The sequence below is a fragment of the Periplaneta americana genome, chromosome 12 (assembly GCF_040183065.1).
Source record: "Periplaneta americana isolate PAMFEO1 chromosome 12, P.americana_PAMFEO1_priV1, whole genome shotgun sequence".
NCBI lineage: Eukaryota > Metazoa > Arthropoda > Insecta > Blattodea > Blattidae > Periplaneta > Periplaneta americana.
Window position 1 is genome coordinate 34,605,369 of NC_091128.1, and position 25,495 is coordinate 34,630,863.

At 35.3% G+C, this 25,495-nt stretch overlaps 2 protein-coding genes across 10 annotated transcripts in view; both read right to left on the minus strand.

Annotated features, from left to right (window-relative positions):
• The window catches only part of LOC138710224 (zinc finger protein 845-like), a 67,324-nt gene extending 44,580 nt beyond the window's left edge, over nucleotides 1-22,744 (minus strand). For 2 of the 9 annotated variants that reach the window (XR_011335183.1, XM_069840893.1), the window contains exons 1-2: nucleotides 13,816-13,880; nucleotides 4,545-4,642 (exon numbers count right to left, since the gene is read on the minus strand). Coding sequence is in view for 7 of the 9 variants with exons in the window: in XM_069840893.1 (XP_069696994.1) it covers nucleotides 4,545-4,642; nucleotides 13,816-13,861 (144 nt within the window). In the remaining 2 variants the exon portion in view is untranslated. Of the gene's footprint in view, nucleotides 1-4,544; nucleotides 4,643-13,308; nucleotides 13,739-13,815; nucleotides 13,888-22,614 lie in introns of those variants that run through there. The other 7 variants (XR_011335184.1, XM_069840894.1, XM_069840885.1 and 4 more) reach the window with 6 other exon arrangements.
• A 249-nt stretch (nucleotides 22,745-22,993) lies between these two features.
• The window catches only part of LOC138710226 (zinc finger protein 431-like), a 38,459-nt gene continuing 35,957 nt past the window's right edge, over nucleotides 22,994-25,495 (minus strand). The window contains exon 5 of the mRNA XM_069840898.1: nucleotides 22,994-24,448. Within this exon, the coding sequence (XP_069696999.1) occupies nucleotides 24,430-24,448 (19 nt within the window). The 3' untranslated portion in view covers nucleotides 22,994-24,429. The remainder of the gene's footprint in view (nucleotides 24,449-25,495) is intronic.

The following is a 25,495-nucleotide window of genomic DNA, read 5'->3' on the forward strand; positions in this document are numbered from 1 at the left end:
AAGGACATTTCATTCTATACTTGGTTGGAGACCAGTCATCAAGGGGATGTAACCAAGTCGCATCTACATAGCTAGATTTTTTATTTAATCTAGAAAAAAATTCCGCAATGAATGCCCCTTCCACCATTCACCTATTTTCTGATTCTTGTGCCAATAAGAACAAGAAGAGCATTATTATGGCAACTTTCATTGCTTTTTTGGAACAAAGCAGTATTTTTACTCGCATTTTTCATTTCTTTCTGATACACGATCACAGCTCCAGATCGTGTTTTTGGAAGACTAGAAAAAGAGTACAGGGGAATGGAAGACATATTGGCCCTCAATAACTACCAAAAGATACTAGAAAATCATGGCACAGTTAAGAATCTCAACAAGAACTGGAAAATCATGGACTTAAAATCGAGTGCTCAAAAGATGTTGAGATTGACGTTGTCCTTCAATATGGCTCTGCAGCGAGTGATCATTTACAGTAAAACTTCGGACAAACATCGTAATGTTTCTGTTACAGTGCAGAACATATATACAGTATATCCAGTGGCAGTCTGTGTGCTAAAACCGAGAATTAAAACATGTGGTAGTATGTTAAACTGCCCTATTCTTCCAGAAGTCAACATGGTCTCAAAAGAAAAAAAAGATTGATGTTAAGAAACTCATGTCGTATTTCGAAATAACAGCTGAGGCAAAGGACTTCTACACAACCGTTCTAGCAGATATGTCCCACTAGATTTTTGTGTTGAGACTAATAATTTTCTTCAATTTTATTGGTGTTGTAATGAGACTCATATGAAGATATACTGCAGCTACCGACTTTTGAAAAGATTCTTATTTTTTGCAGTTAAAATGAACAAGTAATAAAGAAAAGCTTATATTTTTCAAACTTACTTTCATTGCCTCAGAACAAAGAATGTTTCCTGTGTAAAAACTGTTGTTGTAAAATAAATATTTGTGTGTTTAAATTAAAAAATGTAATTTCTGTAAAATTTTGATTTCTGTATTTATCAATTTTTGCAAAAACGCTCCTCAATTGTCAGATTCAGTAGCACACAACCAGCTCTTGAAATACTACAACTGCACTGCAAACTTTGCACACTGGACTATTAGGCCTACACTTTCAATCATACTATATTACATATGATATAATTTTTGTTGGAAATAATGCCATATTCATATTCTGCGACCTGAAAAACTCCCAGTTATAACATACAGTATAACAATTTTCATATAACTTATATTCACCTAATTAATATCAAGGTGAAAAGAAATAAATTGTCTAATATTTCCTCGCTGCACCTCTAAAATCTGCTATGTGCATATAAACAGATTTTTTAGGAGAAGAAAAAAACATCACTTTTAATTCTCTTGATTTTCAAAGCTACTTTCAGTATAATTTCATCATTCTTCATATAACAATTGAAATTATACCAAAAGTACCTTGAAAATTAAGGAAATTAAAAGTGATAATGCTCAGTGCTTTTTACTTTCTCCTCAAAAATCTGTTTAAATGCACACAGTGATTTTTGGACATGCAGCGACAATTTGTAAAAAGTGGTACACAAGTGAATTAGATGATATTAGAAATAAAGCAACAGCAAATTGTAGCAATGATCCAAAAATTAAAAGTGAATATATACAAATAAATAGAAAGTATAAAACTGAAATAAAGAGAGTCAAAATAGCTGCTAACATAAATTTCATTGAGACATTGCCTAATAAAAGCAAAGCTGTTTGACTTTAATAAAGAAGAATAATAATTATTCAAGAATAAATGAGAACATTTTAATAACACCTAATCATTTTAAAGAACTCTTTACAGAATATATGTACTTGTAGAATGAAAGCTGAACTCAATTATCCATATGTTTCAGCCACTGAATTAATGTATACTAATAACTGTCCAGATGTTGTCTTTAAATGGAAAGAAATTACTAGTAATGACATTTTAAAATGTGTGTATGAACTGAATAATTAAAAAACCTTAACATTATTAAGTGTCTAATTACTTTATTAAATAAATTATTCAGTATATTATACAAACATTCACTACTAATTATTTTAATGATTGTCTAATTACTCGTAATTTCCCTGACTCAAAATATCAATATAAAATAATTAATAAAATCCTTCAATAACTGTCTTAGCTTACCAGCCTAATGAATTATACAAATAAAAAATTATCTTCGTTATGTATTTTGCAAGGTCATACTATATTTGTACGACCAATGACTCTAATCAAGTGCCACTGCATTGAATAAAAAAAAAATATACTATATTTGCACACTGTTCATGTTTTTACATTCATATTATTGATATAATTATGTTACTCTTTTAGACCTGATGATGCCACACATGGCAAAAGCGCGAGTCACATTACAATTGTAACTATGACCTAATGTTTTTTATTTGTAATTCATTAGGCTGATAAACTAAGACAGTTATTAAAGGATTTTATTAATTGTTTTATATGATATGTTTAACTTGTCAGACCAATAATATCTCTTAAATTTTGAAAATACCAAGTTATAGCCTACCAATTTTTAAGAGAGGTGTTAAAGATGAACCAACTACTAGGGAGGATTGGAAAGTAATGCACAACAATTTCTTTACGATATACTATTTTGGTTAGGACATTCAAAGTTGGCAGATAGTTAGTTTGAATTTTGCGCTACAGACAGCAATGACTTGATTAGGTGTCACCCTGGTGGAATGAGTGGTAACTACTGAGTAAAGATGGAATGTATGCTGGCATTGTCTACTTCTGAAGAGCAGTGAGGTGTAGTCCGTTTTTCTGAGCAAAACAAAAAAATCCGTGTGAAATTCGGTCTGATACTGATTGTCTGGACTGTAGCAACATCTCCAGGTGGTGCAGGTTCTTCGAAGAGGACCGAGTAAATCTTACTGACGAAGCACGTTCTGGCTGACCAGTGACTGCTGTAACACCACCCAATGTCAGAGGCATTGAGGTGGCAATCACCCACCCTACAGCCGAGACCTCACACTATCTGAGTTTCACCTTTTCAGACCAATGAAAACATTCCTAGGAGGCCAACACTTTGGTTCAGATGAAGAAGTGAAATCAGTCATGCGCAGGTGGTTATACGCCCAGAAAATGGAGTTTTATGAACGAGGTGTACTGAATCTGGTGTGACGATGGAGGAAATGTGTCGAGAGACTTGATTTCTATGTTGAAAAATAAGTAAAACCTGTACCGGTAGATTTTTTCTGCATTATTTCGTTTTGCTTACCTATTGAATATGTTGCCACAAAAAGTTGTTGTGCATTACTTTTCGATCCTCTCTCATAGTTACAGATATAGCTCTAATATTCCGGTATTAGTTAAAATATTTGAATTTGCAACCAAATGACAGGTTTTTATAGATGCATATTTCAGGCGCTAATGTATATTTCCACTTTCAGTGCATATAAATACATATTTGTTCCTTTTTATCAGTCAAGCCTCAAAATAATGTTTAAAAATGGAAAATCGCAATATGAAAATTACGAGAAATGGAGACAACAGTCACTTTTCAATTTCATTTAACTTACGAATGTTGTAATCTAACAAAACACAGATGGTGGCACCACCATAATAAAGCATTCATTATTAAACTCGTTTTTCTGGACAAATATAACGTGACATCCCAGCAATTCTCCATCATCATCATCATCATCATCATCATCATCATCATCATCATCACTACCACCTCCACCACCACCACCATCATTATTATTTCAATTCACTAATTACGAGTATAATGTAGACCCACTGCTGTGGTGCCCTCTGTATAGTCTTTAAGTAGTGTACATTTCTCGACATTATGGACGTCTGTAAGCCACACTTGCACAGCAGAGAGACTAATGGCAAGTTCAGAGTTAGCATTTTACTTAACAGCTCCTATAAAAACATTGTAGACAATAGAAAATCTTTGTTTTCTGTAAATTTGGAAAAATGTGTAGTAGTTTATTGCAACTCCAATTTCACAGATTTTGAAGTTTCTTGTATACAATAGGATAACTTTACTGAATTTAGAAAGTATAAGGGACTTAAAATCTTGTGGGTATTAATTACGTGAACAGTAAATTAATGTAAAATGCTTCAAATAAAATCAGTTTTTCCTTCTTAATAGTGTAAGCTTATATTTTGTTATTTTTAGTGCATATCCTAGTTCTTAAGGGCATATGTACATGCATATTTTTCAATTTTTTTAGCGCATATCATTCCATCCTCTAGTCATGACAGTTCATAAGCTCAACACTGTAAATGATGCTGGAACAAGTAGAGGTGTCTTGTGGCCTTCAGAACAAGTTAAGTCTTTTTGTAGAAATATGCATATGGCTAACCATCAAAGCTTATAATATCTATGCCTCGTTAAAATGTAATACTTCGAATACGTGAGTCAAAGTATATTATCAAGTGATTATTGGAAGATGTGAATTGTCAGAAACAAGTTCGAATCTCAAATTCATTTGTATACAAATTCTGGCCGAGTAGCATTCCATCTTTGAATAACAATACAGTATATGAATGAACAGATCTTTACACTTACATCATCTGAAGGACTTAGCCACTTTGTATCTGCGTCTTCACTTGACTGCGCAGCCAGCGGGTCAAACTCGGATTCAGTCTTGATTACATCCATCACAACTGGAAAAACAGTGCCAGAAAATCAGTTTGCAGCTTGTGAACTGTTGGGCATGCTTAAGACTGTACTAGAATTAATGAATGTTTGTTCTTCTGACAGTTAACATTATGAGATGGGGGCACGTTGCCATAGCAACGCCCAATCACAATCCGTTCCCCTGTCACTCTACTGCCACCAACCTTCAACAAGCATGTGAAGCATTGTCAGTTCAACAAAATATACGCTGCACGTGGTTTTCTGTGATGGCATTTCACTGTTCGTTGTTCTTAGTTTTATTGTTTAATATTTTGAGAGAGAGAGAGAGAGAGAGAGAGAGAAAAGAGAGAGGGAGGGAGAGGGGAGAGAAGTAGAGAGAAAGGGGGAGAGGGAGGGAGAGAGAGAGAGTGTGTGTGTGTGTGTGTGTGTGTGTGTGTGTGCGCGCGTGCATGTGTGTGTCGTTAGGCCTATTAGTGTTTATTAGTTTTTACGGTTTATTTTTAAGTTTAAATTTAAAATGGCACAGTCAAGCCTTAAAGATAAAAGAGAGCAGCCACGACTTCATTCTCCATAAAGAAAAACTGCAAGGTTAGGCAAAGGAACATTGATTCGTGGCCAAGCCCGTGAAATGGTATTCTCTCTAAGGGCTTATTTTGAATATTAGAAAGACAGATGTTAATAAAGTGTTGGAGAGAACTGCTGCTGCTCTAAAAATTTCCAGAAATACTGTCATCAATATTGACTAGGAAAAGTGCGAAAATGAAAAGGAGGTGGCACACAGCTGGGCCTGCAGATGCGTTGCTGGAAACTCCCTGAAAAGTCAAACCCAGGTCAAAGCCAGTCACGGACCTTGATTCATTTAAAAATGATCCCATTCACCACCACATATATTCATATTTTCTTAGAAAATACATAATTAATTAGTACATGAAGTCTTCTGCACCACTTTTTAATTTTTATATTTTTGGTATTGAAATGTGTTGTAGATTATATGAGTAGCTTAATATCAAAGGCGGACATCTGACCTTCAGATGAAATTTAGATAATGTGGATTCTTATACATTTTGTCATGCTTTTTTCAGTTATGGTGAAACTATATACAAACTCTAACACTACATTTATAAAAATAAATTGTTTTAAAATATTACAAAGAACAATGTGAAACAAAAAAGTGCCTCTAGATCAAAACTATGGAGATGACAGATGTCCGTCTTTGATATTAAACTACTCATATCAATGTTCGTGTACTGGTTTTTCAACAATGTTCTTTAAATATTAAATATGTCGCACATTTTAACTTTATTCGTTCATTGTTGAGGTTCTCTGTCTTGCTCGCAAACAATCAAAATTTGAAGTGTAGTTCCTGCAAATACAAATTTAAATCCATATTACTTGTTTTCATTTACGAGTATTTCGGTATATAGGCTAATTATTTAGGCTTTTGTGAATAAATGTACTTTAAAAAGCAACAAACATACTTATTTCAAAGAATAAGAGCACATAATTCGTTTATGTAAGAAAATTTACCCAGTCCTCAGAAGGTTAATATTATTATTATTATTATTATTATTATTATTAAAAGTAGTGGTATGGTAGTGGCAGTAGTGGTATTAGTAGTGTGATAGTATGGATTGGTCAAAATTTGTAACGTTTTGTTCCGTGAACTTTTACTACTTTTAATTTTGCGACAATGTCTTTTAGTCAGACAGCTCTAATAACAATCTTGGATTCAAGATACCTGCATTACAAATTAGAATTCGAGCCTAATTAAATGCAACGTGAGATAAGATGTAGTTTTCAATTTGAAATCCACTGTCCCGTCCGTCTCTCATTGCAATGCAGCAACAGAACACTATCCCCTGTGACTCCATATACAACTGTCAGAAATACAAACATTAGTTAATTCTAGTATAGTAATGTAATGAATTATAATTTCTAACTATTTGCATATTTATTAGTTTAACAATTACATTAAATTAATTACTTGGGGTAATTCTACAGAACAACTAAACCAAAGGAGGCATCACTTTTCTTTAACAATTGTGTACTACAAAAAGTACAGATAGTAAGCACGTGATTTTACTTTCAGACACCCAATAGTTTCCACAGAATAACCTAGAACTATTCACCAATTGTACTTGGTAATGAATGGATGCTTGTGTATATTATCGAACCTGACGATGTCATATCCAGGCCTTGTACACTGGTTTCTGACAAATAAATATTATTATTATTATTATTATTATTATTATTATTATTATTATACTGTCCACATCAATAGGGAAATGAAAGACCCAGAAGACATTAGATTAAAAATGTAATCACTAGATGACTCTGTTTCTCTTTATCTCTCTTCCTTCCTTCTCTCCAATTTTCTGTCGTTTCTTCTGTTATTCTCTAGTCTCAGCTATACTCCTGAAACCACAATGCACATTTAAATGCACATGTTTACTATAAATTATTTACCTGAGATAGACTCCATCCACTGTCCTCAGAAAATAGTGGCACATGCATTAACCATTCATCCAACATGGTATGAGCTGATGAGACATATAATTAAATTCTTAATTTTGTTTCCGAGGTTCAGATGCCAATTTCTGTACTTGGAGGCATGGATTGCACCAGCAAGAAAGCATTCTTAGTGCCAGTAGAGATAGAGATTATTACCAAAGGACATAATAATTAACAACCGTTTTACATTTAAATGGTGATCTGTTTGCTCGTGATGTCTGATGTGGACAATATGGTGGGTATACGTCTATTCATTACTCTGTACAACTGGTAGGTCTGCTGACACTGGTAGGAGACAGACGTGTGGAGAAGCAATATGATCGACATAGCAGTGTATACAGCTAGGATTGGAAGGTGGAATAATAGAAGTGTTAAGTTAACATACAAAGTAGTAAATGAAAGTGATGGTGCTAAACCTGAAAAACTGTTGTTAAGAATAATAATTTGTGCTACCTACTAGTGATTGGAAATGTGGAACTCAATCCTGGGCCTGAAATGAAAATAGACAAACTACAAGTGACATAGTCTATTGTAAAATCAAAACAAAAGAAATTTCGACAGAATGAAATGACATTGATATAAAGCTATGTTTCTGCTTTATGTAAAAGTAGTATGATGTATTCACAAACATTAAAGAAGTGGAAGAATGTTCTTATTTGATGAAAGAAGAAATGGACAAATTTTCTAAAGAAATCCTAGACCACATCAAGAAGCTGCAAGACATTTGTGAAATACTACAATACAAGAAAAATAAGAGATCTATTGTTATTTTCGACATAAATGATAGGCTAATCACATCATTATTTTCCAAAGAGAACAGAAGTTTTCGTGAAATGCAAATATTTAGCAGGCACAAGAATTCGAATTCAATATGATTCTTTTCATAGAAGAAAGAAATACAAGAAATGAGTTAAAATATATTTAATGGATGTTAAATGAAGAGGCCACAGGGAATTTTTGAGAAGCAATAAATTAATTGTGAATGGGGAAAAAAAAATTATATAGGCATAAGTAGATTTTAGTGGCTGGTTGAAAACTAAAGCCGTGGTAGTAGTAATGAAATAAGGGTCCTTCTCTCTTTCCCTTTCTTGTTTAATCATTTTGTGCAAATTTGTTTCCTGAAAGGGTGAGAAATTAAATTTAATGTGTGGGAGGTTTTCAAGATGCAAGATACTGATGTGACATATTGTGTGAATTCAATAAGGAAGTTCAGTACTATGAATTATATCTGAATATTGAAACATCGGGTAAAGCAGATAGACAGAAGCACAATGAACATATGCACTTAACCGAAACATTTCCTGTTCTTCTACAACACAGATGTGTCGATACCTGCTTGCACAATCAGAGTATAATAACAATATTTTAGTTGTAACATCGGGAGACAAAACCAATTCAGACAGGCTGGACTAAGATGCAGTATCATGTATAGAGGAGGATGTTTGCTGATATGTTTATTACACAAGAAATACAGTAATACTATAATCATTTTGTAACGTGTTACTGCTGTGTACAATAATGGTAAGTCTCTTTTAGTAAATTAATGTAGAAGAAACATTATCATCGATTTGAACAGAAGGCAAGCAGCTACAACTGAGTCACAAGAAACAGAAATGACTTGGTGCAATCTGACTCAGGAGAAACAAGTACATGTGACCAAAACTCCAAGAGAGGACGCAAAGAAGAAAAATGTGTCCAACTAGAGAGAACTGATGTCATACTGGAAAATGATACAGTACAGCAGAGAAATGCAAAATCATCATCGGCTGGGGAATCAACATCACCAGAGATTGTGACTATGACAGCTGGGACCATGTTACAATTATCAGATAGATGATGACTGACATGAATGATGTGCCAACAGATATACGAAACTGGTTTGGAACAATTAACAACAACATGAGATAATGCAGGTCACAATGAAAATTGTAAACGAATATATACACCCAGTGAGTTAAATCAAACTGTTTTTTGTAACCCTGGAGTGATTTCAGTTATTTAAAAAATTTGCTATTGGAATATGGAAGGTATTAAACAAAATATTATTAATAGGAGCTTATATGATTTGTTACATGAAGTAGGCTAGATATTTTAGGATTAGGAGAGACATGGGCTCAGCAAGGAGAGAGTTACGATATTATAGAGTTCATAAACTTCAGGTAAGGTAAGTCTAGAAGAACTGATAAAGGGCGCTATGTAGGAGGATTAGAGATATATATATAAGAGAAAATATTCAAACTATAACTTGTAATATTTTTACGAAACTTTATACAATAGGCCTATGGTTAGGCATACTTATATGAAGAACTATGAAATAAATATAAAATTACGCTTAGGAACTGCATATCATCTGAGAGAATCACATTTATATAATGAAAGATTTTATCAGCAATTAGAGGAAGTAGAACGTATGCATGGAAGTTTCTGGGATCAGAAATAATAATTTTAGATGATATGAAAAGTAGATTCGGGACATCAGTACCAAAAATATCAGATTCATGGAATGACAATGACTGGAAATAAACAGAATTGTAATTAAATGTAGAAGGTAAAAAGTAATATAGTTTTGTGAAAATAACAGTGTCCCATTTATCTTGTGCACCTCAAATAACTTTTATGTTTGGACTGGAATTGAAATTTTTTTTTTTGAAAGTTATTTTACAACAAGGGGCTAACATAAGTATGGAGATTTAGCTCATGTAATTGAATTCTTGTACAAGATAGACGTGATGTCATCACTTTTTCAAATAGTATCACATTTAACCATGTCCATGGTAGCATTATGATACAGGAGGTGCAGGTTCTAGTACAATTGAAGTGAAGAGGTAGTTATTAGATAGTTATTATGGAGGATTTAGCTAATATAAAAAAAAACCTTGAAATAACTACAGAAAGAAATTGTGATTGTAGGCCCACTTATCCAAATATCGCGTGTACCTAAATGTAACAAAACTAATACAGTAGAATTTGCTTATAGCGACCTCGTTTTGCACGACACCTCACCTATAACATCAAATATTCTGTGGTCCCAACAAATTCCCCATAAGACATGTGCTTACCTACCTTGCTAAATATGACAAACACATATGCGTCTACCTTGCATATAACGTCATTTTCAACCTCAGTTTGGAATAAGATTTTCTAAGAACCAAAGTATTTTAAGAAATATTTTGTTGAAATCTGACCCTGACAAACTCTTTACAGTCTCCTTCTGTCATAGAACTCTGGAATGGAGGCGGATTCCCCACTCCACTGTAACCTGCCCGAATTCATGCGGTATTAGATCAGTTTCGACAGGAAGTTTTTCACTAAGTGCACGCATTTTAATGCAGTATAGCCACTAAAAGAAGTGAGTGACGCTTTAGAAGTCATTAGAATTATGAACATGTTCTATGAAGCTAAGGAAGGGAGCAGTGAAATTGCAACTGAAATTATGAACATAGAACGTAATTTAGCCCTAGAAAGTGTGTATTGGGCAAGTAGAAGACAACAGAGTAAAATGACTGATTACTTCACTTCTAAGTAAAGTAGTTTGGTGAGTACTGAACAAACTGTTTTAATACAGAATACTGTATTTATAATTGTAAGTCTACGTGTATTTTATTATGTTCATTGTACGCTTAAAAGTCAATACATAAATCTAAAAGAAGTCTAATTAAGTTTGTTATTTTTTATTTTCCACCTCACTAGATTGATAATGTGAATCTCGGTTACTACGACACTCGTTTATAACAACATAATTTGTAAGGTCCCTTGGATGTCGTTATAACCAAGTTCTACTGTATTAATATACATTTCAAGTATTATTGTGTAGAGAAGGTTACATAAACTTTAATGTAAGTAAATGAGTTTGGGAATATGTCCTGTAACTAACATGGCCCATGTCCTGTGACTAACATGACTTCATTCCATATTTCTTCCCCTAATATTATAACAAAGAGTAATAAATTTATGAATGATGTCTCATTTTGTTTTGCAATGACAGTACTCTTGCATATTAAGATTGCAATCCTATCCTCCTTAGAACTGCTGTGAATTAGAGGATTGAAAATGATCTTCATATTAAGTCAACATTTCTTGGTCCTGTGACTAACACTGCATTTTATTATTGTTTGCTCAGTAAATAATAATAACAATACTGCACTGAACTAATATGAAATTAGTAGCAGATTTTGAGCTGTATAAAACTAAAAAAAAAAACAGGACATGAATATATACATTAGTTTTAGATATATAACACTCTGAATGTCCTGTGACTAACGAAACTCTTACTGTGGAATGACCCTTTAATCATATTTATCAGATTTTACAATTGCATTTTACAACAGAAGTTTGCAACATGTTTAGTGTTAACTTATTATATTAAGATTATACACATGCGTACTCTAATCTACATGTATTTATGTATTCAAGGGCATAGCTTCTTTCGATGATTCAATCAAGTCGGCAACATTCAACTCAAGTAAAAAAGTGACAAATAACTTTATATTAATTGTTCTAAAGATAAGCATAGACGGACCTTGTTTATCCTCATTAAATTTAATGTGCCAGTTTATTGGTTTTCAGTATGCCCTTTAAATGTATTAGACAAAGGCGATCAATAAAAAAAAAACAACAAATGTTTTGTTACGTAACAAAATTTCACTACAAAATCACGGGGAAGTGAAAACTGTATGGAGTAAAGAAGCATATATGCGATAGAAATGCTAGAATTGTTTTTGCTAGGTTAGGAGAGTGAAAACTGAATGGTTTTAGGGGTAATATACAAAATGACAGATAGGCCTATACATTATGTGGTGGAATAGAACATATAAAGCATATATTGTTAACATTTGTTGTCTAAAAAGGGAACATTCTAGTAATGATACTGTATTAGCCAAAATAACAATTACAATATTTCTTTTCAATTGCGCTACCATGTTAAGGTACAAAATGTAGTTAGTTAGTGGGCTTTAAAAAAGGACGTGTCAGCTGCTATGGCTATTTGGGCCCTTATCTAAATTCCTTCACAAAAAAGAAACACAATACAATAACCAGAATGCTTAAAAGAACTAAAACGCGTTGTCGTGGTGGCACAAATGTATTTACCTACTGGTATTTTGCTTCTAGTCCAATCACATGTACCATAAAGAAAATAAAAATTGAGTGCCAACACCAATCTTGCACCACAGTAAGGGCGGAAAGTTGTTGTGAAAGTGGTGGCTGGCAGAGAGGTGCAGGCAGGCAGGCAGAATCACTCCATCGAGATGAAAGGGGTAAGTTAGGCGGCAGGGAGGGACAACGCATATATATCTCATTTTCATGGGTTTCCTTACTGTTCACAGAGAATAAGCGAGTTTTCATAAGATCGAATCAGTGACATATTAGGTTAGGTTAGTTCAAACTTTTGGTATGCCTTGGAAGAAAGGGCACATTCCTAGACAATTGAGCACAAGCATGCAAGGCATACCAAAAGCCTAAATTAACCTAACTTAACCTGTCACTGATTCGATCTTACGAAGGAAACATACAGAAATGAGATATGTGTGCTGTCTCTCCCTGCTGTCTACCTCTTCCACCTTCATGGAGCGATCCCATCTGGTCCAACCTCTTCACCGGCCACCACTTTCATATGGTGCAAAATTGGTGTCGGTACTAAAATTGTCTTATGTTTACGGTAGGCTTACAAAAGACTCTACTAGAAGCAAAGTATGTAAATACATTTGCACCTTGAAGTGCTAACACATTTACAAAGAAATACCAGAATAACAACTGAACAGATAATATACCTACATAATAAACATGTAAATAGTTTTAGATTATTCTGCAGACAGTATAACCACAGTCTAGTATATAGTCGCGAAGCCCAATACGTAGTAAATATGCAAACATTAGATAGTTGCTCACCACTAGGATCGCTAATATCGCCTCATTACAGGCAATGCAAAATAGTACCGTCACAGTCTATTGTTTCTAGCACCCTCAAAACTCAAGCTTCGTGACTGTATATAGTAGACTGTGGTATAACCACGTGCTTTGTACTGTATATTATTTGTAGTAGGTACTCGGTGAAACTAGCGCTGAGGTAGTTTCGGTGATTTCGGGAGTGAAAATAGTTGAATTTATAAGATACTTTTTGTGGAGATGCAGACGATCGTATAATGCAAGGCATAAAATTCGGAATTCACGTCTACAAGTTTACCATTGCCTGCAGTTTTGCTATGTAATACGGAATAATCTTCATTTTCTTCTCCTCCTATTTAATGACTCCGTATCCTTCAGTTTCGAAAGCTAATTAACTTCCCGCTCAGCAATTTACAAATCACGGTCACTATGTCAATAACTATGATATTAATGAGGGAAAACATAAAGTGTAACTAATTATAAAAATCACTCCACTATTCCCTTCAATTCGCCGAAACGGTTCACACCTCAGTATGAACTTCCATTTCCATTCAATTCAACACGAGAGGCTCTGGACAAGGAACCAACAGCACCCTATGCAAAAAATGATCTTCATCAAGGATGCCGTGATCAAAATTTCACCATCGTGGAAAAATATTTACAATTTCGCTACCAAGGAATGTTATCCAATGCATGCCCACCTATCAACCAAATTGCATATATGCAAGGAATGACAGAAGCTCCAATTAACCAAATCTAACCTGTTACTGATAATAAACCTTACGAAAACTCGCTATGTACCTACCAAATAACTTAATGCATGGCATGCAATTATGCTTCGACCTGACCATCACATTCACAACAACTTTCCACCTTTATTCCGCTGTGAAATTGGCGTCATCGTTCAATTTCTCTTTTGTTTGCGCTACCAATGATAAGACTAGAATCCAAGTATGTAAAAATCGGGGTATCTTAAAACATGAGTGAAGGATAACGAATATTTTTATAACAAGGTGGAACAAACGCAACATACTTCCTCCTGCAGAGCAAACACTGGCGAGGATCGAAATTCGCCATACTCGACAAACTTGATCCGAACATAGTGTCTGTAATGCACAACGCTAGTATGGGGCAAAAACATGGACATTAACAATGAAGTGAAGAGAAGTCAAGCAAATAGAAGCATTTGAAATGTGGATATGGAGAAGAATGAAATGTATGGAATGGACAGAAAGAATAAGAAATAAAGTTGTGTTGGAAAGTGTGAGTGAAGAAACTTAACTTATCTGGAAGAGAAAAAAAATTGGTTGGGTCACTGGTTGAGAAGGAACTGCCTACTCAAGAATGCACTAGAAGGAATGGTGAACAGGAGAAGAGTTTAGAGCAGAAGGAGATATCAGATGATAGACGACAATAAGATATATGGATCATAGGCGGAAACAAAGAGGAAGGCAGAAAATAGGAAAGATTGGAGAAAGTTGGTTTGCAGTAAAAGACCTGCCCTTGGGCAGAACACTGAATGAATGAATGACGTTAGAAAGTGGGTTTAAAAAGGACATGTCAGCTACTATGGCTATTTGCGCCCTTATCTAAAATCCTTCACAAAACAGAAACACAATACAATAATCAGAATGCTTAAAAGAACTAAAAAGCATTGTCACGGTTAAAACGAGGTTCGCAAATGCAGTTTCAACAAGGTGATGCATAAAAAACATAAAAGTGAGTAGTTCACAGACCCTAGTCAGTATTTAAAAGAAACAATAAAATAATAAAACAAATCCTACCAGAAATATCTGGTGCATTTTTAAAATGCTCGGATGTAAAAGGTCTGAATGTCAAGTTTGTTAAAAAAATATACTAAACAACAAATGTAACCTTCAGATGTAAAGGGTGCAGAGGATAAGTGAAATGGATCAATAAAGAAATTAATCACCCTGTCAAGTGCTGTATTCAATGAAAATCTCAGAACTGCATTTGTACAATTAAAATCATTTCCAAAGAGTCACACAGAGTCGGCAGAATTCTACATTGCCGATGGACACTATCATATTTTCTACAATGCAATAAAAAATGTTCTACCATAAGAGGAACATGGCATATATCACATTCCAGCTGAGGCTCGCCACATAGAAGATGGCCGTGTCGGATGACAGTGGCAAGTCCTCAAACAGATGAGTAAAACTTCTTCGCGTTGTGACGCTCTTATGGACAAATCCCAAACTCAAACAGTATTCTTTATTCTTCGTAATTTATTTTCCTCTTGTACAGATCATTATCCTTCTCATTTCCACCATACTGTATGTTTCAGGTAATTTTTAACATCTTGCCACTTCTCACGCCAATACAACTCAGATCCATTCATAGCACAGTCATTTGCTGCAGCATCCACTGCCTCGTCACCAGAAATGCCAACATGACCCAGAGTTCACACTGCGCTAATCTCATAATCAGAGGTTAGGAGAGTGTGGAAAAGTTCCTAGGTTCTCAACACAAGCGGATCATCAGTATTCAAACACTGCAAGGATTGAATGGCGGTTAAAGAGTCTGAGCAGATAAGGAATTTCCCTCGGGGTTGTCTAATTAAAAACAATAAAGCTCTATAAAAAGCATATAGTTCTGACGCAAAAACGCTAGTGTACTGGCTCAATTTATATTTAAATATCTGTCCATTTGCATCAAAGGAACAACCAGCACAATCATTTACTCGGGATCCATCAGTAAAAACTAATGAATAATTTGGAAACTGTGATAAAAGTTCACTAAAACGAAGTCTACAAACAAAAGCTGGTGTAAAATTCTTAAAACTTCGGCTTAGACTTCCATCAAATATGGGACGTCGTATAATCCACAGTGGAGTGGTCGTATATTCCAGTGAGAGAATTGTTAGCAGGCGGATGTCGAGCTCAGAGAGTAGTTCACAAAATCGCACACCTCCTGGACGAAGTATCCGTGGATTTTTACTGTATCGGGCGTAAAGAGATAGATGATAAAAGGAGTCGTAAGAATTGTGCTCGGGCTGTGAGTGGAGCTTAACTGCATATGAAGACATGACATTACGTCGCCAATACGGTGATGGTTCTCCTGCTTCTATCTGACATGTTCGGAAGGCCCTCTAGCGAGTCGTATCCCATGATCATGGATAGTGTCTGAGAGATGTAAATTCGATTTATTTGCTGAGCCATAAATGAGACAGCCATAATCCAGCTCTGACCGGATAAGAGAACGATATACACGTAAAAGCATTATGCAGTCTGCACCCAGCGAACTCCTAACAAAAGGCGTAAAATATTTAAGGATTTCTCACAACATCTTCTTAAATCACGTATATGCACGTCTCACGTTAATTTACAATCAAAGATAAGAGTAAAAAATCTCGCAGTGTCTGTATATTGGAACTCCACTCCATTAAGACGCTGTTCGGAATGTGGATGCAGTCCACGATGGTTGTAGAAGTGTACACACTGCGTTTTTAGAGTGGAGAATTTAAAATCATTGCGAACAGCTCATTCTGATAACACATCAGGGCTGGGCAAAATACTGACATCCAAGTATTTCAAATACAAATACAAAATACCTCACAGAATAGTATTTGAAATACGAATACAAAATACTTTTTAAAAATTGACCAAAATACATTTGTATTTCAAATACTCAAAATACATTTGTATTTCAAATACTCGATACAGGATATAAAGAAATAAGAATATTACTGAAAATCTAAGTATTTTTACCTCGAAGTTTTATATAAACACTGTAACTGAACATTTTTCCTTTTCCAAGTCAGCAATGAAATTATGCCATATATGAATAATTACTGCTCCCTTTCAAAGAAACCACTCTCTCAAAAAGTTTATCAGATAAGGATCCACTTGTTTGTGAATGAATAAATCCTGCAAAACAAAACAGACTTTCTACAGGCCACAAACTTGTATTATACTCTATAAAAGCTTGTTTCATTGTTGGATAATTCTGTAGAGTGCACAGGGTTGTCTCTTTGCAAAAGAATTGTGTGAGCTCATACTCCGCACTAGACAAGTTCTTTTCTTTTTGCTTTTCAAAGTCTGTTGTACTTGAGTTGAAAACATAAGAATTGTTTTGATGTCTTCAGCAGAGAACTGCCCAGCTGATTTCACGCACATATTCTGTGCCCTCTTCTTATCATTTGGTGAGGCAGTGTCAGGTAGCCAGCTATCCATCTTAAATAATGGGTGGAAGCAAACTGCCAAAATAGCTCAATTTGCTTCTGGGGTCAGATCAAACATTGCTTTAAATATTAATGAAAGCGAACTTATTAGGATTGGAGTTACTTGGAAAAGATGGCGTAGATTACTAGATAACAGAATATGTAATCTGTTTTGGAGGGAAATTAATGTGGGCAAAAGTTGGCCATAATAGCACGTCTTCTCATTTTGCATTAAATCAAAGGCTATGACAATGGGTTTCAGAACTGCACAACATTCTTCAAGGTACTGACATTCAACAACTTTGAAGGTTGACAATCCCAGTTTTTCATATATAGCCTACTGTTTATATCATGTTTGAATTCCAATATTTGAGAGATTGAGTCATAAAGAAAATTCCATCGAGTTGGGCAAGGACACTTTAATGAATATTTCAAGACATCTGATATAATTTCTGAGGATTTGGGTCTCCTAGACGCATTCCATAATGCTGAACATTTATTTCTTTATGGCATTAAGGAAATCAGTTGTGGCAAGAAAACTAAGTGTATGGCTAGCACATCTGAAATGTGTAGGCAAATAATACAAAAGTTCATTCTTCAAATCCAAATCCAAAACTTAGACAAGAAGAAGAAGAAGAAGAAGAAGAAAGTATTTTGAGTATTTGAAATACAAAATAATCAATTTTATGTATTTAAATACAAAATACAAAATATTTCCTAAAATCCTTACAAATTACAAAATACAAATGTATTTCAAATACTGCCCAGCCCTGTAAAAGCACGTTGATGACCAGTTGCAACTGTCGACCGATGGATGGAAGATATTGAGAGCTGTAATATAAACTTAAGTCATCAACGTACAACAGAGAAGATATTCGGTCACCCACACTGTGGGAAATCCCATTGATCGCTATTCAGAAAAGAATAACGGTTAATACAGATAGCTGCGGAACACCGTGCCTACTCGAACTGGGAAATACCGCTCTGCCATGAACTTAGCAATAAACGTTGAGAGACTGCCACGAAGTCTCCAATCATGCAGAGTTTGTAGAATTCCTTAACGTCATGTGGTATCATAAGCCTTTTCTAGATCAAAGGAGATTGCCACAAGATGTTCCTTCTTGAGGACAGCATTTCTAATGGCGGTCTCCAGCCGAACAAGATGGTCAGCGGCTGATCTCTGCTTACAAAAACCACATTGGATAAGAGATAATCGGTTTCCCGATTCGAGTACCCACATCAGGCGTTTGCTTATAATTTTTATCATAACCTTACATACACAGCTTGTGAGACAAATTGGCCCATAGCTCCCAGGTAAAGAAGGATCCTTTCCCAGTTTCTGGGCTGGGATTACAATGGCGGAACGCCAAGCAGATGGTAATACCCCTCAGTCCAGATCTTGTTGTACATTGCCAGAAGAAAAATTTTCCAGCTGGCAGGAAATGGCGAAACATGCGGTTATAGATGTTATCACGCCCAGGAGAGGTGTCGGGGATGCGATTAGTGCCGCCTCCAGCTCCTCAGATGTGAACGGTGCATTGTAGTGTTCAGTGTTATCAGATATAAAGTTCAGGGTCGTTTTTCCGCAGCAGCCTTGATTTTTAGAAATTCCGGGTCATAATTATTTGGGCTGCTTATCTATGCAAGTCAGCTAGCGAATATTTCAGCAAATTCTATGGCACTGGTTGTCATTACTCCATTGTTCAGAAAACCCGGAATTACAGAATTACGTTTCCCCATTATTCGGCAGACTTTGTCCCATACTGTGTTAGCTGGAACGTTCTTTTTCAATGAAGTGACGTAGTTTGTCCAGGACGTCTTTTCAGCGTCGTGCACAGGACGAGGAGCTTTGGCTCAAATTGACGTAAGGCACATTTGCGGTCTCGAATTGCATCTCTGCAGGCATCTGTCCACCAAGGGACAGAGAAGCGTTTTGGCCTGCAGGACGACTGGGAGATCGATAATTCCACTGACTTAATAACCACATTTGAGAAATGTTCTACTACGCGTCCACATTCTCATGTCTGTTACCATCGAATGATATGGACTCCGAAATCCGACCCAGTCCGACTTTTTAATAACCCAGATTGGAGAGCGAGAATACCCAGAACGTAATGCGGGCATACACATTCGGATGGGGTAGTGGAGTGGTTACTATGATGTAGGTCTTGAATAACTGACCACTCGAAATGCGTGGACATAACTGGGCTACAAATGAAGATATCTATTATGGAGAAAGTGCTGTAAGCCGAGGATAGGTGAGTTGCTTCCCCGGAATTCAGGCTAATCAGATTCAGACAGTACATACCTCTGCTATTTTATTTCCTCCGTCATGATCAGAATTAGAGCCCCAAGGGTGGCGATATGCATTAAAATCCCCCACTAACAGATATGGAACCAGTACCTGCGATAAAATGTGTTCCACGACATTAACTGTGTGAGATATATCTGGAGGCATATACACACAAACTATTGAAAACTGGACGCTAGGTAAAGTTATTATAGCCGCTATACATTGATGAGGTGTGTTAATATTGATAACAGAGAAAAGATACTTTGCCGGAGTAGGATGGCGCAACCTTCATTGGCCCGAATACCGGCAAGACGATCTTACCAGTAAACACTATATTCCTCGTCTTGTCTTCTTGGATTAAATCAAATTAACTCTACCGTTACTAGTAAAAATCTTCTTGATTTGGCTTTTACTAATGTCAATAATAGTGTAGTTAAACTTGCCGATAACTCTCTAGTTTTAGAGGATATTTATCATCACTCAATCTCTATTTATATTGAAGTAAATTTAATGTTATGCGGAGTTCCACAGGGTTTCACTTTAGGGCCCCTACTATTTTTAATATTTACAGATGACATCAGCTGTAAAAGAATAAGTTCTAACTGCCTTTTATTTTCCGATGACCTTAAAATATTTCGCAAAATAAAGTCTGGCAGACTGTATAACTTTGCAAAATGATATAAATGCTACTGAGCTATGGTCTGCTGATAATGGAATGAAAATTAATGAATCGAAAACCTTTGTCATTTCCTTCTCTAGAAAAACCACTTCTCTTAAATTTAATTACACTCTTAATAATATCAACATAATAAGAAAAGACTGTATTAGAGACCTGGGAGTTCTACTCGATACCAAATTACATTTTCATAATCACGTCCAATATATTTATAATCATTCCATTAGAATGCTCGGACTTATAAGGTCCATACCGTATTCTTTTTCTACTCCAGCTACAATTGTAATTCTATACTATACATTAATCAGATCTAAACTAGAATATGCATCTGTCGCCTGGAATTCTATTACTTCTACTGATTCAGTTAAATTGGAAATTATTGAAAGAAAATTTATGTCCATATGTGCTTTTAGATTTTTACCAAATTCATCTGTTTTAAATTATGGACGTACTTGTAAATATTTTAACTTTTCTAGCCTTTATGCTAGACGTCTTAAACTTGACTACCTATTCTTTTGTAAGCCCTTAATGGGTGATATTGATTGTGAATCCTTCATAAGCAATATCTACCTTCGGGCCCCTTCGAATGGTTTAAGATTTCAAACAATTTTTTATACCTATAAGCCTAAAGCTCTCTCTCCAGTTGTCAGATGCACGAAAGCTGCCAATTTACATTATATTAAATCAGATCCGTTTAATGTATGGTTTGTTGTTTGGCTATTCTTATATTAAGCATATTCATTTCAACTTCAGTCGTTTGTGTTGTTTTTAGCTTTTCTCTATCATGTATTTTTGTAGTTCTCTATTCATTTTATCATTATAGTTTATTTGTATTTGTGTCTAATTTTAATAAGTATTTGTATGCACTGTTTTTGTTATCTATTCAGTTTGTCATTATTGCTTATTTGTATTTGTCTGTAATTTTAATAATTATTTGTACGCACTGTTTTGTTATTCCTTGTACACTGTAAATCTTGTGCTAACTTTTATCTTGTGCTGAACTGTTATTGGCCCCAGGCTGCCCTACAGCACAATAAATATTAGTAAATAAATAAAATAAATTATTATTACCAAAACCATTACATTCGCAGAAAGTAACACTGTGGGCAGCTGTCTTGCCATGGTATCATTGGTCCACAGTTCATTAAACGTTTTAAAGGGGATTTGGTAACATTTTGTGAGCTAAACAATCCAGAATGGACAAGCAAATGTTTCATCTAGCTGGAGCGACAAACCATATTGATCATGGCAATGGGTCCCTACTCCAACATGTTTCCTGATCAGTTGATTTCTAGACAATCAGAATTTTGATATTCTGCACGAAGTCCTGATTTGTTTTTGTGGAAGATATTGAAAGAACAGTGCTTCACTTCCATTTCACGTAGTCTAGACGATCTTCGTGAAAACAGTGAAACAGTTCTGTACAATGTAAGAAGAGAGACGTGATGTTACGTCACTAGGTGCACGTCATACATGGCGGTTGAATACATACATGTGCGATATGTATTGTGTTGTGTATAAAGTTATCATAATTTTTCGGCTACATCTTTTTTGCGCCATTCTGTATAAGGAATATTTCAATATTTTATTTGTGAAAACAGTTACCGCACTACACAAATCACTGTTCAATGTATGTGCAGACATAAATAATATTAATTATAATATATCCATAAGACAAACCCTCGAAATGGCTTCTCCACTATGCTAGCAGATATATACGTTCACGTTGTCTAAAAATGTGCTACACAATTCCCATTTTTGCAATGTGCTGACGTGCATGGTGTTCAAGATGCGTTGGTCGAAAGAAACATTTTGCACAAACATCACATTTGAAAGGTTTCTCTCCAGTGTGGATGCGGACATGATATGTGAGTTTCCCCATTTGTGTGAAACATTTCCCACAGGTATCACATTTGAATCTCTGCTCGCCATTGTGCGTACGTATGTGGTCTCTGAGATTTTCTGAATCTGAGAGACATTTTCCACAGAAATCGCATTTAAATGGTTTTTCGCCCGTATGCTTAGGTGCATGGATTTTGAGACTTCGCATATGTGCGAAACTTATGCCACACACATCGCATTTGAATGGTTTTTCACCCGTATGGTTGCGTACATGAGCTTTGAGGTGTTGAGATTGTGAGAAGCATCTTCCACAAAATTCGCATTTATGTGGCTTTTCTCCGGTATGAGTACGGAAATGAAGTGTAAGATGACCTGCTGTAGTAAAACATTTCCCACAACTGTCACATTTGAATGGCTTCTCGCCTGTATGCGTACGTATATGTGCTACCAGTTTTCCTGATTTTGGGAAAGCTTTCCCACAGATATCGCATCTGAATTTCCTTTCGCCAATATGTGAGCGAATATGCGTGCTGAGACTGTGCAGCGTCTCTAGAAATTTGCCACATATATCACACTTAAATGAATTGTTTGTCAGACTGGGAGAGTGTACCTGCAAGTTGTTCTTTCTAGTAAATGTTTGGTCTGAACACTTGGGATCAAATGTACTTCCATGGGAAAGATTCTCTGACAAGACACAATTTTCCTTACTTGTGTACCTCAGCTGCAGCGTTTCATTCTCGTAAGTACTGAAAATGCTGAAAGAAAAATAATTTTATTCAGTGAAAGTTACAATTTTCATAACAGGATAAAAAAATTATTTATGCAATGTAGTAAAATAGTAATTATATATATATATATATATATATATATATATATATATATATATATAAGGATAATGCGTACAAAATCTGTACAAGAATTTAAGTTTTACCTTGCGCTCACATTCCATATCATCTATATTAGAACTCATATCAGTGTACTGTGCAAAGTTGAAATCTAAAGTTACACTCCAGAGATTATTTAAATTGCATGCCCTTAAGCTCCAAATGTAAAAGTTGGCTTTCATACGGAAATCATGTGAGTTGATCCACCATCGTCGATTACAAAATCAAACCGCAACAGACAAGAGTCACAAGCTGTTTCAAACTTATCACAGAGTAATAAACAAACACAATATGGCATTTCTGCCATATTACTGACAGCACCATCTTTTTCCTTTATTTTTCCGACATAAATTCCTATTGGCCGGTTAGGGTCTGACATATGTGAGAGAGAGGGAAGGCGAACTTTCCTGCTGACTATTAAAAGACGGAATGATCGCTCATGAACTGATCGTCATGTAGAGAGTTCGACTCAGGAATTCGTCGTCATATAGAGAGGTCGACTTGGAAACTATCGCCGTGTGGAGAGGACGATTTCGGAATCAGTTGTGTGGTATTGGACATCAGATATATTCACATCGGAATTGGGTGGCTTGTGTTAAAGCTTGGTGATGTATTGATTTTGGAATTACGTATCTCTCTTTACTTTTAATAGTGTGAACAATCCGGTATCGTGACGATTAGTATTGTGTGTTATTTCTTACGGTGATAATTGCTATTTTGCATAAAGAATATTTTTATGCTATTTGCACACCGGTAATAGTTGTTTGGTTCTGAATTGCTTAGAAGCTACTAGAACAATATTGTATAGTCAAATTGGTCTGTCTATAGCTGGGCGTAAATATTGAATTCTAAATTGATTATTCGTTGTACACGACTTCAGACTTATTGTCCTCCCATTTTGCTCTCTCTTTCTCTCTCTGCGACATTTTGGTTATTCTATGGTACAAAGATGTTATTGTAAGTTGAAATGATAGTTATCTCTTAAGTATATTGCCTCATGTTGACTGAGCGTGTGTGGCTGCTCCATTATAGAATGTTTTCTTGTGAGTTGGTATATTAGTAATTATGGAGCTTATTAGTCAAGTCTAATTTATAACTTCGAATGCGTAATTGTGCTTTAAAGACTGAAACCTATTGAAGTTGGTGGACGTTAAAGTGCCACATATTTTCAAATTACTTTGTCATATCATTTTGTCTATTTAACTTCATTATTTCATGTATCACAAATTCATCAATTCATTGCCGTATTGTTATTTATTGTTTATTAATTATATTCCTTATTACAAATTTGCATTTCTTATTTCGATGTCTTCCACTGCGCCCACTCCGAAACTCAATGCTTATAACATCTAGCGAGGTTCACTCACCAAGAAAGGGGTTAGCACCACAATTGATAGCAGAGCGTGGTTGGTTGTTTTTCCGTGGTTAGTTGCTTTTCCGTAGTGAAATCAACATGTCGGGGACTTTGCTTAAGACTAGTTATGATTTAGCGTATTTAATTTGCTCAAAAGGAAAGTCCCTTAAACATGGGGAGTGCCTCATCAGTGAAGTTGACAATATCTGCAAAGCAGAAAAAGAAAAGTTCGAAAAATGTTCTTTACCTCGAAACAGAATTCTATGTAGGGTGAAAGATATGGCATCAGATATAGAGTTACAATTGCGGGAAAGCCTCCAAAACCTCAAATGATTTGCTCTTGCGAAGGACGAAAGTACTGATGCAAGTGAGATAGCTCAGTCGTGTATCTATATTAAGGGGGTAAATGAAAATTTACAAACAATAGAGGTATTTCTTAATCTAGTTCCGATGAAAGGGACCACAACTCGAGACGTCATTTTCAACTCCGTGTTTGAGAATGTGGAGTAAAGGTTTAAAGTGAGAAAATCTTGTTGAATTCACCATGGATATGGCATGGCCGATGCAAGGGGCAAACAAAGGTTTCCTGGAAATGCTAAAAACAAAACTAAAGGGCATTGTTAAATTAAATGTGTTGTACTGCTTGATTCATCAGGAAGTGTTGTGTGCAAAAAGTGCTAACATGAAAACTGTGATGGATCGTGAAATAAAAGTTACCAACTATATAAGAGCAAATGCATTACATCGCAGGCAGTTCAAGGCTTTTCTGCAATCTATTGAGAACATTGTGACATCCTTTATCACTGTGATGTTTGATGGTTCAGCCGAGAGAAAGTGTTACAAAGATTTTTCTAACTGCTGACACCTATCATTAATTTCTTAAAAGAAAAACAACAAAGTACGGATGATATGGAATCCCTAAGATTTGTTTTCATGAGACATTGTGGGGCATCTGAACGACTTGAATATTAGGCTTTACGGGAAACAAAGTTTAGTAACAGAAATGTGGGAATTGATCTATGCTTTCAAAATGAAATTAAGGTTTTGGAGTTAGTGTTTAAACAACGGAAATATTCGTTATCTTCCCCACGTTAGAAGTAACCAACATGAAAGATGAACGTGCATTACAGGAATATAGTGACATTTTGCAACACCTCCAGGAGGAATTCAATAGGCGTTTCAAAGATGTGGAAAAACTTCACCATTTTTCTGTTTTCGAAACCCAACTTTATATTGATCTTCACACCATTTCA